The sequence below is a fragment of the Opisthocomus hoazin genome, chromosome 9 (assembly GCF_030867145.1).
Source record: "Opisthocomus hoazin isolate bOpiHoa1 chromosome 9, bOpiHoa1.hap1, whole genome shotgun sequence".
NCBI lineage: Eukaryota > Metazoa > Chordata > Aves > Opisthocomiformes > Opisthocomidae > Opisthocomus > Opisthocomus hoazin.
This window is the reverse complement of record NC_134422.1, coordinates 23,175,634-23,194,013: the sequence shown is the minus strand read 5'-3', so window position 1 is coordinate 23,194,013 and position 18,380 is coordinate 23,175,634. Positions and strand designations below refer to the sequence as shown.

The 18,380-nt window shown below is 36.5% G+C and overlaps 1 protein-coding gene across 10 annotated transcripts in view; it reads right to left on the bottom strand.

The window, feature by feature from the left end:
- Positions 1–18,380, bottom strand: part of UBR3 (ubiquitin protein ligase E3 component n-recognin 3) — a 117,557-nt gene that overhangs the window by 50,988 nt on the left and 48,189 nt on the right. For 8 of the 10 annotated variants that reach the window (XM_075430523.1, XM_075430524.1, XM_075430525.1 and 5 more), the window contains 6 exons: positions 17,823–17,964; positions 13,810–13,914; positions 12,734–12,907; positions 12,483–12,512; positions 10,590–11,050; positions 6,523–6,611 (listed from right to left, as the gene is read on the bottom strand). In XM_075430523.1, the coding sequence (XP_075286638.1) occupies positions 6,523–6,611; positions 10,590–11,050; positions 12,483–12,512; positions 12,734–12,907; positions 13,810–13,914; positions 17,823–17,964 (1,001 nt within the window). The remainder of the gene's footprint in view (positions 1–6,522; positions 6,612–10,589; positions 11,051–12,482; positions 12,513–12,733; positions 12,908–13,809; positions 13,915–17,822; positions 17,965–18,380) is intronic. The other 2 variants (XM_075430526.1, XM_075430527.1) reach the window with 1 other exon arrangement.

The window sequence follows — 18,380 nt, the reverse complement described above, 5'->3', positions numbered from 1 at the left end:
GGACCAGCTTCAAATTATTGAAGCAACTGCATTTGATGTAGCTTTGTTCATGTGACAGTTGGCGGTGGTGGTTTCAGAGCAGGAGGGTAACCAAAATGGAAGCAATTTTATGTTATGTTACAATCAAAGGCAAGAATTCTTTATTGGCTTGAAAGAAAAGCACCTTAGGACTAAATGATCCTCTCCTGACTGCTCAGCAACATACACAGTCAGCCTCTTGACCTAGAAATACAAGAGTTCTTTGTTTCTTTCACAGAAGATAATTTTTCCAAAGGAAAACACTTCCTCCCTATTTTCAAGCATGACCTTTATATCCTTGATTACGTAGGCCAAGGTGCTGGAAAGAGACTCCAAAAACCTGGAGTGCAGCAACAGTCCTCATGCACAACTCCTTTTATGAGAGCTGCTCTCTTCTGAAAGTCCACTGCAAGGTCAGCACAGGAGGCCTGCTGCTATAAGGAGAGGGGTGTCGGATGCCAGGCAGTATCTTTCTTTGCTATGAAAAGCTCCACACAATGCTCTCGCTCACAAGGCAGAACCAAAATTACAGAGTTTTAGCAACTATTGACTTGCCAGTCGGTTACCGAGGGTCACATGAAAATGAACGCCAACCTTCATTGGTGTGCAGCTGTCCACATTGTACACCTGTCTATCACCATCTAGTGGCAGTCAGATGTACAATGAAAGAAAAAGCAGAATGCATCAACTGCAAATGTTCTTTATTTTTCAAATCCAAACATCCAGGAAGCCGAGGAGCAACTGTCACACAGGAGGGACAAAGTAAACACTAAAGCTATTTTTGATAATTAACAATGCACATTCACATATACCTGTGTATCAGGAGTACATGATACGAGAATGACTCGAGAGTTCCAGCTTTTTCTTATTTATCTTTTTCTAAAATATTGTCAATACAACATAAATATGTATCCACTCAATATCTTTTAGGAAGTGTGGTAAGAGAATATAGTGTGTCAATCTGATTTTGAACAACTCAATAGAAGTCCTGAAAATCAGTCATTTAATTTACAAAATACCATTCATTCATCAAAAATTGCATGTTTTAAACCTGAAGGAAAAAAACACCGATCTTAGTATTTCAAAGGTGTTTCAAACCAATTCAGTATATGCAATCTATAATTCTATTGCCTATGTGCAACAGGCACATAAAAATCAGGCTAATTTAATTTCAGAACTTAATCATCAAGTGTATGCTTCCTTCACAACTACTTAGATCTAGTGCTAGGCTACTTTGGCAAACAATAGCATTTCAATGGAAATAAACTAGCATCAAGGAAGACTTCCTAATGAAATAATTTCCCGTAGAGCTACTGAAAGAAAACAAAGTCAACTTACACAAAAACCATGGGTAAGATGCATTGACACTTATGAATACAAAGTAATTGGCATGTCTCCCTCCTACTTCACTTTCAGTTATACATTTCCTATTTCACACAGGGAAAAATAAAATTAAACTGCATTTTACTGCAATAGTACTCATATAGAAGCTTAAAATGCCCAGAAACTTGTAGCTCCACAGCTTCTTTTTTTCTTTTTTTTTTTTTTTTCCCCCATTTCATATAAACAAAAGTACAGAATTGCTTTGTTTTCCATGGTAACTTCTGAAGTATTTATTTAAAACTACGGGAGTTGTAAAGCTATTTTATTAATTTTATTTGGAAAATACAGGTTCTTACCAATTTTTAAAGCATGAGCTAACACTTCTTAGCTCCCACAATGCAATTATAAAAAGACAGCTTAATAAAAATAATTATTTTATTAAATGTGCGCTTATATTGATGAAAAGTCTTTACAATTAAATGCTGATTGTAATATAACACAGAATTCCTCCTATTCTGGCTAAAACCCCCACTCAAATCGCCACCAAGAACTTCCACGTGAACAAAGCTACATCAGTTGCAACTAAAAGGTAAAGAATAACCTAAATCATCTTATTTTGCTTCCACTGGTGCACAAACCCCCAACATTTTTTGCTGACACTAGGATGCTACTTCCATGAAAACAGCACTTGTGTGTTGCATCCCAGAACTATGTTGCCTTACTGAGTGCCGAAGGAATCCTTTGCCAGCCACCTGCTAAGATACTGATCTTAAGGCATACTACCCGTCCATCTCTCAAAATGGTTTTGTAGGAGCCTGCAGTTTTGTTTTGTGTGAAAACCACTGGCACCCAAAACAAGACAGTTCAACACCCTAATGGAGATTCAGAAAGTAGGCAGTGGCAACAGGACAGCAAGGAAGACCAAGATGGCTTTAGTTGCTAGGCTGAAGTGTGGCTTTACTAGCCAGGCAGCAGCCATACAAGACAGCAAGTGTATTTTACGTCAAGCATTCTTTGGAATACAACCAAAGATGCTTACAGTTTAAAACTCTGACTCTCCAAAGATTTAACTTGATTGATTTCACAGAGATTTGCCCTGATGATGTCAATGTGTGTGAAGAAGTACATGAGAAATACAAGATAAGACACATGGTATTGGTATCAATTCACAAGTTTCTCATGAGGTTTGTCTAATGTTGTAACACACCTCATCCCCTTACAGTGGCTTCTTGGACTTTTCTTTGTCCTTGTGAATTAGTTCAGAAGTCTGGATAAATATAAACCTCATTAAAAACAAAGACTAAAAAGATGAAGGAGGATGAAAACAGTTAAATTGTGTCGGATATCCAGGGTAGTGCCAAACACTATCATTACCATGGGTTTTTAAAGAAGTTATTTAGCTCTGTTTGGGTTTGCACCAATAGGAGTAAGAGACCCAAAGTTACAAAATCCTAGCATTTCCTACTTCTTAGCAAATACTGATCAGTCTGCTAAAATCTAGCACACTGCTTTCCCACAGAACACACTGCTGCCTGAATTTTATTTCATTTGTACTCTCCAGAGTTAAAAGATTCACTCCCCTTCTTTCCCCTACCCAGCAAAGCCCCAGATCCAAAAGGGCTCTGAACACAGTAAATATAGTTTACAATCTCTGTTGACTGTAGTCAACATTTTTCCTGCTGTATACGTTGTTTGTCAAAGTGACCCCTTGGCATCAAAGAAACCATTAGCATGCTAATATTCTTTGCCCTGACCCAGCATATATATTCTCAAGAGATCAGTACCTAATTTATTTTTCTATCTAGGTTCAGAAGATTGAGCACTGGGAAATGTATGTCACCTTGCATTAAAACTCTGCACTTCTTTTTAGCTCTAGCTAAGGAACGTTCGCTTGAAGGACAAAATTATGTCCTGCCAAGACTCACACATTGGATAGAAACACAAAGAGCATACTGCATACTTATCATAAGGCATTTAAAAACAAAAAAAAAAAAAAAAATCACATCCCATTGGGCACTTCAGAGACAGCAAAACTATCAAAGGAATGTGACATATCTTAATATTTGTAATTCACAAATTAAACAACTTAAAAATTTGATTAAGTAGTTCAGCAGCTTGCCTGGAATGGATCATAGTATTTCATGTTTATAAAACTTAGATAGACAGATCATTACAAATATCACAGTAATTTGTTAAAGGCTATTATTAACCTGCAGCAGAGGTATTTGTTTTTGTTTTTATCAAGTCCTGCCTGAAAGGCAGTGAAGTTTCAAAAACCTCTTGCATGGAGTTCCACATCACAACAGATAAACCATAGCCTCACACTGAGGTAAGTGCTCTGAAAACAAAGATTTAAAAGCAGCTCTTACCAGGAAAGTTGACTCTCTACGTGACTACATGACAACACATTTTTGACTCACCAGACATTCCCCTCAGATATTTCAAGAGCTCTATCTGCTGCTCTTAGAACGATGTTTCTTGGTTTATTTTTCAGCTTTTTACGTTTGTCCTGCAGTCACACAGCTAAAGACAGCACAGTGGATTTGGTTCTATCCTAGTTCATTAACATAACTGTTTCTAAATTTCACTTAATTACTTCCAGGCAAGCTTGAATGGCAGTGCAGTTCTGCAGATGTCACAGAATATAAATAGAAAGTAACAGGGGGCACAAATAGAAAGGGCTAAAGAATCAGATTTTTTTCTACAGTGATTACATGCAAGAAAATGCCAACCTTTACTTTTAGAATCTCAGATGAATTTGTGAATTCCAGTTCAAATAAATAATTTTTGCTGGTAAATGAGACATGTCTAATATTGAAAAATGAACATGTAATTGGGTAACCTCCTTTTAAGCCATGTTTCACTACAGCATCCCAACAATCAATCATGAGGAATGCGTCACGGTATTTACAGTGGCTCTGTGCACTTTAATAAACACTTTGGAAACTATTAAGTTTATGAGGTTTTAATAAAATAATCTTTAAGCTTTGGCTGTTCTCCATTATTCCTACTGTCTGCTAGACACATTTATTTTCAGACTATTTTCAGTCTTTTACACTGTCAAGAGAAAGCTACTATGAAATTTTTGCAGTGCTATACCCAAAAACAATTACACCAGTTCTCACATTTTACCACTGAATCACATCCACATTTCATAGAGAAGTTGTAGAAGTTAATGATGACGACAATAATTTGCCCAAATGACACCAGCTGTATCAGTGACAAAGCCAGGGAGCTGAGGCCTCACCATCCCTGCATTCTGACAGTGTTATTACTGTTAAAACAACCAACCAAATTAAGAAATAAACTTACTGCTGAATTTCAACCTATAATAAAAGTAACAGGTGACAGAGTTTGAATCTGTGAGAAAGGAACACATTTTAACTTACCGAGTTTAGTATGAAAGGATTTTTTTTTGTTTTCAAACGCAGTGCTTCAGCACACCTACGACACAATTCAGGTTGCAAAACAACTTTATAAGAAGTAGTCCACTAAGCTGATACTGTCTACTGCTGTGCATGACCTGGTATAATTGACAACACTGTATTTTATGTTGAGATATCTCAAGTTATTAGTTGTTTAGATACTAATAAACACACAATTGAAATGTTGCATGTCCAAGCACTTTTTCATGCAGAATCATAATCAAAAAGACCCAGGTCTGCCTATTACAGAAATTAAGGGTTCTTTTTAATAGTTGACATATGTAGTTGAGTAACAGCTACGTGTTTCCTGTCCTCCACACAAATGTTCTGTAATTTATTGAACTATTATCCTTCATCCACAAATCAAAGCAGTTACATTAAACACAGCCTATAAAACTCAAGCTTAGGAGTAGTTAAGCATACATATGTATATATGAAAATACAGCTATGATAGGTAACTATATAAAGCTACATGTGATTTCATATATAAAACAAAAAAAATTGCAATATCAAGAATTCAACACATAGGTGACTGCAGAATCAAAGTTTCCCAGTCACTTTCAATTAGTCATGACTGTAAAAAGCCTTAATTTTTAACAAGTAGAACCGCATGCTGTTTCTTCCCTTCTTCCTTACTTCAACAAATAGACTAAAAAGAAACAGCCACGTATTTAATAAGCATGACTTAAACTCTTTTTTATCTGTGAGCTTTGTGTTGTATTGCACACCCTCCAAACATAACACCATATACATAGTCATTAAATCGCTAAAGAAATTTCAGTGATTGCTGCATCCAAGACCTTTATAAGCATGAAGGAATAAATCTTCTCAGCAACTTATGAACTGAAGGGAATTTAGCAATTTCACAAACCAGACTTTTTCAGAAAAAAGTTGTCAAAATATTTCTAACCAGTGCTTAAACTCTACACAGCAGATGATACTTGATTGAAAGAGGGGAAAAAGAGAAGAGATTCCTGTTTTTCCTTATCTTTCAAAAGGGCTAATTTTCAATGAAGTAATCCAGATGAAAATTATTTTCTGTTCCTCAGTTAAACAGAAGCAAACTAATCAAGATTATGCGCTTCCACACAGTGGAACATGAAAGAACTTATCCTCAAGAAAAACAAAGGCTGATTCTGCTGCAAAGCCCGTACTTGAAATCAAATCCAATGTTATCACATATAGCAACTGAGGTGATCTAAAAATTGTGCTTTCCTTAATTCTATACATAAATTTAAAATGCAGAACTTTTACCTTATTATAAATTTGAGGCTCTATAAAGAAATAATCTTAAATGTTATTATTACAGATTAAAGAAAATGCAATCTCTAAAAGACAAACTAGCTTTAGGATTTTTTATATTAAAAGGTAAATACTTCAAAACACATCACCCACATTTAATCATTTAATCCACTGTGCATTAAGAAAAAATAGGAATAAATTTATGTCCTACAGACGTGTTCTCTTTTAAGTATTTTCAAGACCATTTAATCTGTTCTTTAGCAATTATGTATTCAGTATTAACTGCCCTGGAAAACAAAACTTAAAGCCTCTTCAGAAGTATTTAGTGAACAAGTGGATACAGTAGGGGAATCTGAGGGGAGAGTTTTTTGTTTGAGGTTATTTTTTTGTGTTTTGGGGGTGTTTTTTTGGTGGGGTTTTTTTTTTAAAAAATGGCATGAGTAAAAACCTTAATATTAACACAGAAATTTAAAAAAAAAATCAAAAGCAAGCAGTCAACCACACAAAAACTTACCAACATCCATGGCAGTTTCCATGAAGCTTTTCTGCCTTGAGGCAAATTCAGCCAACAATTTCTGTTGCCTTTCTCTAGCCTTCTGTCGTCTGAATGAAAGAAGACGGGGGGGGGGGGGGGGGGGGAAGTATATATAATGAAGGAAAAAAATGACTTTATAGTGTCAGGCTGGCTGATTACAGTCGCCACCTTCAACAGTATCATTCAAAATTCAAGTTTTCTCTAAATAAAGGATTAATTTTCAAGCCTAAAAAAGGAATCTCTTGCTTTAAAAGTAGAGGTTTTTAAGAAATACGAGTTATTTTTTTCTGAGTCTGAAAGAAAGGAATAAAATCCTGCCCTAAAAAACCCCTCAGAAAACCAAAGGATCCTTTAACAGATTAGGACACGGCATCATACGAAGAAGAACCAAAGACCTTAATGTTGAAAGTTGTTTTTCTATTACATAAGGGAAGAATTAACAGAGCAAAACATCAACCGTTGTACAAAAACAAGTACTCTTGTGAGCAACCAACGTTTACAAGTTCACAATAACAACAACAACAGGCTACCTCATTCACTTTTGATATCAAGCTTGATGCCAAGGGACACAATTATGAATAACTTTTTTTCCAGCTAAGGCTCCTCATACATGTTCCTTCTCCCCCACCTCCACCCTAGATACTGGTCACCAACAGTTTTCATACCTGGACTTACAGAAGTTTTAGACTGCTTCCAGAATGAAGGCCCTTATCTCCCTGGAGCCAAGCCAACTTCACTAACTTTTCCCTCATTGTTTAACGAAGCTCTGGATTTACATGTGGAAGACATTAGAGACTCATTCTTGTCTATCCTTCTGTTTCAATTGTATTAGTGACCTGTACAAGGCTGTATGACCAGCTATGCTGTAACTCCCTACACATGCATACTGCAGCAGGCAGAGGAATACTGATGGATGTAGAAAGGTAAAGAACACAGACCTTGATTTTCTCCTTCCTGAGGTACCATAAAAGGATCTTTACTTTGACAAGAGCTTACAAACAGAGGAAACGGGAGAGTCCAAGTGAGAAACCCAAACAAAAGTCACTCCACAACTGCTGACCACACAGCACATGCAAAGACCTGCCTGCCCCATGGAGGGGGGCTTTACACAGCACCTCCCCAGGGTAGCTAGGGATGCTCTCTCCGAGCTACAAACCCTGTGCATCAGCACTTCCAATGAATTCTGCTCCCCGCCCCCCCCCCCTCCCCGCTCAGAGACCATTCAGATAACTAACAAGGGATTTAAAAACATCACTCGGCATCTGATATGCTGATGGGTTGCTCTTTAGTCTCCATCACTGATTATCGGTGTCCTGGCACAGGAACAGGCATGCACAAGCCCAAAGCAGCTAATACACCATAACCTGCTATCCCAAGGTGGCCTGTTTGTAAGTCAAAGCTTCTAACTGGTTTTCTTAAAGGCAGCTTAAAAGTCCAAGTATCTCTGCTCATTTATCTGTCACATTGTACAGCCATCATTTCTCAAAATAACTTCTATTTACAACAATCCCAAGATTCATTATTCTGAGGATCATACCAGGGCATTCATTAAACCTGTTTTTACTTATTTCTCCCTGGGAATTTCTCAATATACGCCTTGACTAAAAGCAGAGTAACTGTAAATAGAGGCCTTTAATAAGAAGACATAAACAAACTTGACAGATTCAGTACAGCTCAGTAATTTTCCATGATGCCCTACAGGAGTATGACACTGCAATTGAAAAAAATACTGCAAGCAGCTCAAGCTCTTCCAGTTCTGTATTTTGGTTTCTATGGCAACAGCCCATTGCCTGAGTGATGCCAAATTTGTCATTATACATTGAAGTAACGAAAAAGGGTGATAACTGAACACTCACAGTCTGCTTGATCTTCACTAATACAAAATTGGACTTGGGGGAAAAAGGAAAACAAAACGATCAAAAAAAGAAAGTAAAAATTGCAGCCTGACTATATGAGTACTGTCAGTCTACAAATTATCACAGTGTCCATTAATAAGCTTCATGGGTCCCCGATGCCATTATGCATTTGGGGAGAAGAAAACAGTCACTCAGAACAACAAAGATCCGGAAAAATTTATTTTCATCATTACCTTAGCCCCAGAACTTAACTGAAAACTTGAAGAGCCTACAATAGATCCTTGAAAATATCACATCCTTTATAGGGGGAAAGGAATGACCTTACCCTTTTCTGTATGAAAAGTTACTTGATTCATTGATTCCTGTGCTCCTCCCATACATAAATCTAGCACTACTGAGTACCACAATAATGAGTAGGTGTCCAAGATGCAGTTGTGTTTTATCTAAAGCAGCCATTCAGTCTGTCATTTTCCAGAAAGACAATTTTACATGCTAAACCTTGACTATTTCTCCCACTTACTGACCTACTACAAGGGATGTTGAAAATTAAACCATTAACTGAACACTTGCAAGAAAAGAATTAATTTTATTTTGTAAAGTACGTGACTTGTAAAAAAAATAATTTTTTTTTAACGTTTAATTTTCAAGTACAGTGTAGGTCTTTGACATATCAGAGAGAATTTGGTGTAACATTTATTTTCAAACAAATAAAAATAGCAAGCTGAATAAAGGTAATCCAGAAACCGAGTCAGTTGGCTGCATGTTTCTACCCAAATTTCTAGAACATAATCATATAGTCTGGTTACATAAACCATTAACACATCAAAATACTGCACAGACAAGCACTCAAGTATTCTTCTCCATTCCAACCTGTGCCCTGTCTCTGCTTCAGTGAACGTGACAAGCTCTCTGACCCAGCCACGCCACTGTCTATGCCCCAACCTTCTAACCCTACCCACCACCCCCTCCCCTCAAATGCCATGTTTCAATCTTTTGCGCTAACCAGCTACCAATCTCTTCCCACTGCCCCACTCCAGCGAACTCTTCTTTCTGGCTGGCTGTATTACATCCCCCAAATGCCAATCTCTGTCTTACTCATGGCCTCCAGGCATCTGCATTCCTGTTCTATGTTCTCCTATCAGCTCTCAAGATGCCATTCTCCCTCACTGAGATTTTCACTAAAAATTGGTTCTTTCATTTGCTGTACTTCTCCGGGTATTTCTGTCTTGACAACCCAGTTCTTCCCTAACAACGCCAACTTGCCCCCTGAAGTCTTCCCACACCAACTAGTCCCTTGATCTGCCATCTTTCCTTTGCGCATGATTACATGGACCAGAAGGTTGCTCCTTCCAGTCCTAGTCTTCAACTCTTTGCCCCTGCCAGTCCTAGTTTTCACCTCTACATTTCAGCTCTAGTTACTGTCCTCTAGGCATCTGAACTGGACGATTCCTCTTCTGTAGGACTTGCATGCCAACAGAGCAGTTGCTGCAAGCAGAAGCGAAGCAGGCTCTCTGCATTCAGTTTTAGTAGTGCTGTATTCTGGATGCTCTCAGGACCTATTTTGCCCCAACCTCAATCTCAAAACTGTCTGAGCTTTTTCCCAAAAAATTCAGCCCAAGACAGACATCTGGCATGCAGGTTTTCAGGCCACATTATAAGAAAATATAAAAACAATTTTTAAAAAATTAAAAATGACAAAAATTTTAAAGACATAATTTTAAAATTAAATGTGTTGGACAAGCAAAAAAGGCAACATTACCAAGCCCACATACAGTAAACAAACAAAAATAATCATGGTGTGATGTGTGCATGTGAATGAACAGACAATACAAATGAAAAAAATTTTCTAACTCATCTTGAGGTTGCACAGCTAAGCCTCAAAAGTTAACACAATATTAATTCTGCACCTTTGTATATGTGAGTAGCATACATGGCAACATGAAGGGTGAGCATGTATATCACAAAGTCATTATGAAAGTTTTCTAATTTAAAGATCTGAGTTAGCAAGGTGCAGGTTCTTCCTCAGTACCCATGTAAATCATGTATATACAAAATGGATACAGAAGAGAACTGTAGAATAAAGACTTATTATTTTAATAAATTCATGCAAAGACCTAGAGACAGATCAATCAACAGACACACAACACACACTGCCCTTCTACTGCCCCTTCACTTTATTATTAATGTTACCTTTCTTCTTTATCCAAAGTTTTCTTCTCTGCAGAACTAATCTTTTTTGGTGGTACGGGAGGTGTCACCTTTCTGCATATCTCTTCAATTACACGTTTATTCAATCTGCTCTGTACAGCAGCTTTCAATAAAATTCTTTCTACTGCTGTCATTCCATCACCGTGAGAGTATCTTGGAATTTCTGGGTGGATTAAAACATCCACATCATCCAACCATGGAGGATAGTAAGAGTTTTGTTTTCCTGAGAGTTTGTGATGCAGTTTAATCAGCAAGGACAGTATGCTTTCCTTGACTTCTAGAATGGCTGTAGTTAGCTGTGGAGTTGCACCAGGTGCTGACCACTTCATTGATGTTTTGGGCCGAACCACTTGATTTGCCTCACTGGTGTTCCGATTGATGATCTCCTGAAATTTCTTCCTACGTTCTGCGACCAAACTGAACACTTGAGCTGTCCCTGAATTCTTGGGAAAAAAATTACAACATTTAATTTTAAAAAATATGAGTATAAACAACACACATTCATAAAACTACAGAAAATATTTTAAACTAAGAGGAAAAGCACAAAACATTGTAAGCTTCCTCTCCCCTTCCAAAACGTATTGAAATTTGTTACAGCAAAACACTAACCCAGCATGTCGTATCTCTATACATATCTGTTACACACAGCTGCATAAAGCCAAGTACAAAACAAAAATACCAGAATAACTAACAACTGGCTTTGCTCTAGTCAAACTTAGAATTCTGTTCTCCGAGTAGTATTTCCTTACTTTTTCTGGATTATTCATCATTTCAGTATCTTTATGTCATTTAAATGTCTTTAATATAGTCTACTGAGCACTGCTGCACAGTGTACCTCACAATCCCACACGGGTGAACCCACACATCCCCATGGGCGTTGTCCATTTTGTGTGGATTTATTAGCTGAGATCCAGAAGCCACACACCCATATTTGCAAGCAGAGCTTGCTATTCAGGGCACATGGGCATATGAGTGCAGTTACATTAATGACAGAGCCCATTCAGATGTTTCTATTCTACGCTACCCTTGCTTTCAGTCCCAAATTAAGGATACATGAAAGCAATATACTGAATCCATAGCAGAGACATGTTTCCCAAATATTTTGAACATGAATTCAGTATGCTTTAACATCCTACCCTCTCCTTCTCAGAAGGCTGGGCAGCCAACAGTTATCAAATACTCCAGAGATCAAATATAAAAATGGTATTCTGACAGTCATCTCACCTACCTTCTTTATGTTTTAATCTATTTCATCTCACCTACCTACTTTAAATTTTGATCTATTTTTCTAACATTAACATGCAAAAGAAATATCCATTGCCTTTCACTACATCTGGCATACAGTACTCTGAAGTGCTGTATACAGAAGATACAAAGGCAATCCTGACATAGAGATTATATTATCTATCAGCTATAAATTTTTCAAGATCCCACCATTTACATATTCATTTTGTTTTCTCAAAAAAAACAAATAAACTTGCCATTAATAACTTCAAATGCACTTTCAATGTAAGGTTAAACTTACCCAGACTGCAGAAAGCTAAGACTACTCTGCATTATTAAATGTTAGTAATATATTGGCAAGACAAAACAGGCCTAAACACAAAGCTCAAGCAGTAAGCTACCAATGACATTTTATATTTGATAGAAAGCTTTTATTGAAAAATAAGTACTAACAAAGTAAGAGCATTTCTTTGCTTAGAAGTCTACTATCTACAATTACAATCAAGAAAACAAAAAAAGCATGAGTCCTTGCAATATGAATTAAAAGGAGGCTAAAGAAAATTAGAAGATTTCACTGAACGTGAAGGTGAGCATAATGAAAGCCATGTTGCTAGTTAATCGCTTAAGAGAATAAACTGCACACAGATCTACCTCTCTCTGGAGGCTCTTCCGCCTTGAACTCTGGTAGATTGAGGACAAAAAAAGTCATTAAATACATCATTTGGAAGGAGGTATCATTCGAAATAAATTGTATTTCTGTTATTAGTACACTCAGGAAAGATTAATGGAGAAAAAAATTGCTATGAAATACATAAAAACAGTAAAAAAATAATCCTAACAAAATAAAGCCAAAACAGGCAATAACTAATCTAAGAAAAGGACTGGTATTTGTATATACTTACTTGTGATGAAGCTAAACCATCAGAACTTGTACTTGCAGGTGGTTCCCTCTTCACCTCTGGAGCAGTTTCTGGTACTCTTACTCGGACATAGTTAATGAAGTGACGCATGTTAGAAACTAAGTTACTACCTGGAAACCAACTATCATGGCAACGCTCTTGTCCACCTGCAGATTCCTAAAATAATGAAAAAAGAATTAGTATACTTTCTTTTATGTCTTCCAATAAGTCATGTTGCTTTTATAACAGTATTACAGAGGCCATCATCTCTCCATGAGATAGGAACAGTATGTTGAACTATATGTACCTCACTAAAGCTGATGTACCTCTTAAAAATTATGATTAGACTGATGCCTACCATGAGGACTACAGTCTGACAAATACATAGATCTACACATTTGTTTTGAATATAATCAAACACATGCCATTAGTGTTACCTAGCAGAAGTAAAAGGAACTACTCAGAGTACAATCTATGATCAATACAAGAAAATCTGAACTATACAGAAGTCAGTTTCTGAAAAAAAAGTGGCAGATCCTTAGTCATATAAGCAATGTTAAACAGTAGGAAAAATTATGAAAGTCATAAACCATAAGGCAATCTGGAATCCCGAAAAGAATGGCTCTTCATATTCAAATACTCACTAGAAGCACAGTTAAAATTTTGGCTAATTCACATATTCTAGAAGATACAGACCTTTAGCAATGAAATGAAATAAAAGTTTCAGTTGAAAAGCTGGAAATTTAAGCAAGTTTTAGACTCAATCATTTAAAATTTATTTTGCACCCAATTTCAAGTACTAATTTAAAGAGTAGTAAAGATCTAACCAATCTGTGTTATCAGGTTATATACACAGAAACTGTTGAAAAACATAACAAGATACCATAATTCCTCTTCACAACAGCATGCAATTTTCTTATTTTTGTTTGCTTTGTTGATCCTTGCTTAAGTAAATAAAGGCGTTTTATTCTAACTCCTACGGTACAATTATAATTTTAATAGACATCTCTTTTTAAAGAATATGGAATCATTAGACAATTCTTTCATATTTTAATGAAAAAGATGGTATTTATTCTTACCTCTTCATCTGACTCTTGTTCTGGAGAATTTTCCAAGCCCAGCTCAATCAAATACAAAACCATGCAAAGCACATGTTCTGATAAATTCTGATGATCCATTAATATCTAGGTAGAAAAAGAGACATTCACATCTTAGAAGGTTTTATCTTTGATACTCTCACAATCCCTATTACAAAAAAAAAAAAAAACAAACCAAAAACTGTCAAAAACCTGATGGACATCTCTAACCTAAACTAAAAGGTAAAGAAAGTAGGCAGAAGTCTCATATGAAGAAGCTCAAGATACTACCTACAAATTTTATCTCCGCACGTGACCTTCCAGGTTAGCCACAGCAGGAAAAGGTCTTGAGCCACATACCTGATTTTTGCCTGTTTTGGTTTTTTGTTTTGCTTATTAATCACTGTGCTCGCAAGAGCTGTATCATGAGATACGAGTATCAATTAAAAAGAAAAGACTAGACAGGCAGAAGACTATAACAGCAGTTGCTATCCTAGCACATTTTTGGTAGACACTAAGCATCAATTTTAACATGTAAAATAGTTTTCTTTTTGTTGCACAGCAACACTTTCAAAGTCCTATCATATGCATAAAAATACAGTTAGAAAAAATTATTTTCAAGAGCAGTAAACCGCCTATTCAAATTCCTGGAACATCTACTCTGAAACATCAGCGAGGTATTTTAAACGTCGCTCTTGCTATGAGCGAATGCTCCAACGAAATACCTGATTAGTAAGTATGCTATAAGATTAAAAAAAGTTCTAAGGAGGACAAGAGTAGTAAGAGTAATAACATTAATATAGCTCTCCAACAACAGTAATGGAACATAATGACAAAATAAGACACGTAATTTTGGATATGATAGATCAACAGAAGTGTTGTATTTAAAAGACAGGAAATCATTATTCCACTCAGACTATTAATATATGTCTAAATGTATAAAAAGTGTGTTCTGGATAATACACTTTAGACTCCTCAGTTTTTATCTAATTTTTTTAAGATGATGAAAGATTATTTTGAGGTCTAGAAAAAAATTAACCTTTGATCATCACCACAAAAGTGAAATTTAATTTTACATTTCTTTCTAGTCAAACAAACTTGTACCATGAAATTGTTAGTAGTTAAAGCTGCGATTTACTTTTAACACCAAAGTGCCAAGTAAAGCTGCACAGATACCACTACCATTAGCTACAACCAAAGAGCTGCACCCAGCCTTCCCTCACTTTTTTACGTGATCAGTCACCACAAGGCCTCACGAGGTCCTAGTCCTATAAGCGATGACTGGATAATTGGGAATGCCAGAAGGATTAATGTTAACTTACTTCACAGCCACCTTTGGATAATCTTCCTTAATTACAAATAATAAATAACCTTATCTTTAAATTAATAAATGCCCATATCTTTCTTCTAACACAGCTTTCAATGCATTGAGAGGAAGAACCAGTGCTGCTGAAATTAAAAACCAGAACAGCCTTCCTTTGAGAATATCCTGATATAAAGGGAAGAAAATAGCAAAAATCTGCAAGTTACCAAAAAGTGGATGAGAAAATATGTTTAAAATTTCATTGTAGACAAGCTACTCTAGAAATTAATATTTTTAGAGTATAGCCTAGTAAAGTTTTAAATACAATTTGGTTTTGAAGGTGCCAAATTTCATAAGTAGATACACCCATTAGAAACATCAGCAAGATAAAGTTCTTAAAACTAAAAATATTGTTTTACAATAGCTCTTCTAAAAGTTTGAGGAGCTGATTTAATCCAACCAATCAAATCTGAGATTACAGAGATTATTTAATTAAAAGGGGCACTCAGTATTACGTTAATATGAAAACCATGTGCAGTTGTACCAGTCAGAATCAAAAGCAACACTGATAACACTTCCGAAAAGTCAAATCGTTTACTGTTCTGTAGCCAGTCCCAAAAGTCAAGAGCTATAAAGGCTGTCATAAATTGGCAAGATTTCACAAACAGACAAAACATCATTTAAGACAATCCATGGAATCAACCACTATATAATTTCTACCATCCATAAATGTAGTAGAAATCGATTCAGCATTCCAGCTAAAACAGCAACCCAGAAATTTTAAGAGTCTCAAGATTTAAGTCCCTGAAGCTTCTTAACAGAGTAAGAGAAAAAATGGCCTAAAAAAATAAGAGCAAGACAGTAACAGATAATGCATCCCTTCCCTACATTCTACATTTTTGTTCCATGTCAAAATATTATTTCACAATCCCAAACTCTCCTTTCCTTCAGCAGCCTTCCTCTAAGTCTCCTATCCAGTGCGTTCCTTCCCTAGTCTCTGCCTCATGCTGCCACAGCTCAGCCTCATTCTTCACCCTGCAGTACGCAGGCAGCCCAGCCCCTGCAGCGGGCTGGGGCTGAGCAGGATTAAACCTACCACAAACAGCACCTTCTCTGGCCAAAACTACGCACATCCCTGGGAAACAAGGTACTGTCATTCCAGGCAAAGTTCTGGTTAGGTCTGGCGTGGGGCATGCTCAGCCTGGGGCTGACTTTCTTGGGACTTCAGCAGTTAACAGAACAAAATAAATGGCCACTGAACATGCACAAAATCTAACTCTGCAATGCCTACAGTTTGCCTAAATTCAGATACAGAATCTTGACAAAAGAATGTTTAAAACATGGGGAGACGGTTTTTTTCCTTACTTCATTTTTGGAAATGCGTGCCAGAACAGCCATTCAGCATGAAAGATGTCAGCCACTGCTTAAATTTCAGCAAGCTAAGAAACTAGATGTCTGACAATGGAAAACCTTGACCAACCATCAGATGTTGCACTACTGAGCTTCCAAAAGGTACAGTTCTCCGCACATCAAATTCTGCCTTCACCATAACATGTCTCGTTCTATTACGGGTAAGGAAGAATTAGCAGTAAAACAGTCAAATTTTTGTATTTAATATTTTTAAAGTAGGTTTTTGGAATTGCACTAATTACATAGCAAAACCTGTAGTTTATTGAAGTCATTAATCTGTAAGCAATATGAGCTTTTTCTCGAAAGTCTTTTTCTGTCATAAAGGTGACATCTATTGAACGAATTCAGGCAAAAATCTTGAGTTTTCATTCACCTTAATGATATACTGACAACTCACATGATACTTTAGAGAAAGAAATCAGCTGAAACAGCGCCGTGGGAAGAAGCATGGCTCTTTGTAAATACCACACAGTTATTACTATACTTAACAACAGTTATTTTCTGTTCAACAGAATTTTAACAGTGAAACAAAACAAGAGTTTTAGGGAGCTGGGAGCACTTAAAGGAGCACAAAAGGGAAGTCTGCCCACGATAAGCACTACTGTGCCTCAATCAAACCACTTTTTATAGTCCCTCATCTGCCTCTGCAGCACACTGTTTTGAAAGCACTTTCCAAGTACAGACAGATTCAAAGTCCCATTTTCTGATTAATGCACTCTTTAAAAAGGATGCACTTCTCTTACAGAGGACAGCCACTATCAAAGACAAAACCAAACACAATTTAAAGGCATCAACTAGTCCTGAAAAACAAGTGCTATAACATTATCAAAAGCCAGAATATATCTGGGAAGTGATGTTAGAACCAACTGCAGTGATGTATTCGCCACTTAGGATCTAAAGCCATCAAGGTTACATATATTTGAAAAGGCTGCTGATGCCTTAAAAATCTGCAGTGGGAGCCAAAGGAACATCGCTTACACCACCACGCTCCCTGAAACCATCACAGAACAACAAATTCAAATAGCAACTCTGATGGTTAAGATGGTGGTCCTCAGAGTAGAATAGGATGACTCATCCACCTGGGTACCTGACTTAGTGTATGTATATATGAAATAATCATTCATGAAATAATGAAAATAGTAGAAAAACATCATCATACTAAACGTATAAAATAAAATAAAAACATTATATAAATTTGAACATGACTCTTGTAAATAATCTGTTAAAAAATCATAATTCTAAGAACTCCTGTTCTGAAAAATTGGAAGTAAAATACTGGACTCACTGAGCATTATAACTGTACCTTATAAAGAAGCGTGAACAGCACAATGTGCAGGGTTTTACAGTGTAAAAGCTTTATGAGACCTTTGTAACTTGGATGTAGTGGAGTTCTTTTCTTGTAAGGTGGCCATGGGTTCCCCGGGAATTTACCACCTTGCTTTAAACTGTTGAAAGAAATGAGACTTATGTTAAACACTGCAATAATGTAGGCAGCTGCCACTGCTACAGGTAACTATCCTGCATTCTTTTTGTTTAGACCGACTTTACAATTGATTATAATCTCTAAGCCATCTAATTTATTTAAGCAGCATTCCAAAAATTGTAATGTATACACAAACTGAATCCACTCTTATTTTTCTGTGGATTACCACTAATTTAAATGACCTATATTTATAAAGTTCAACGAATTTTTAATTACTGCTATGAATTTAAGAATGCCACTTCCATTCTAAGAGGCACACAGAGATGGAAAAATTTCACTGCACCCAAATCCACATGTTAGTCAGACATCCAACAGAAATCTCACATCCGTAGCAGTGGATTACAGGCCACACTAGGAAACACTAGATATAATTAGCTA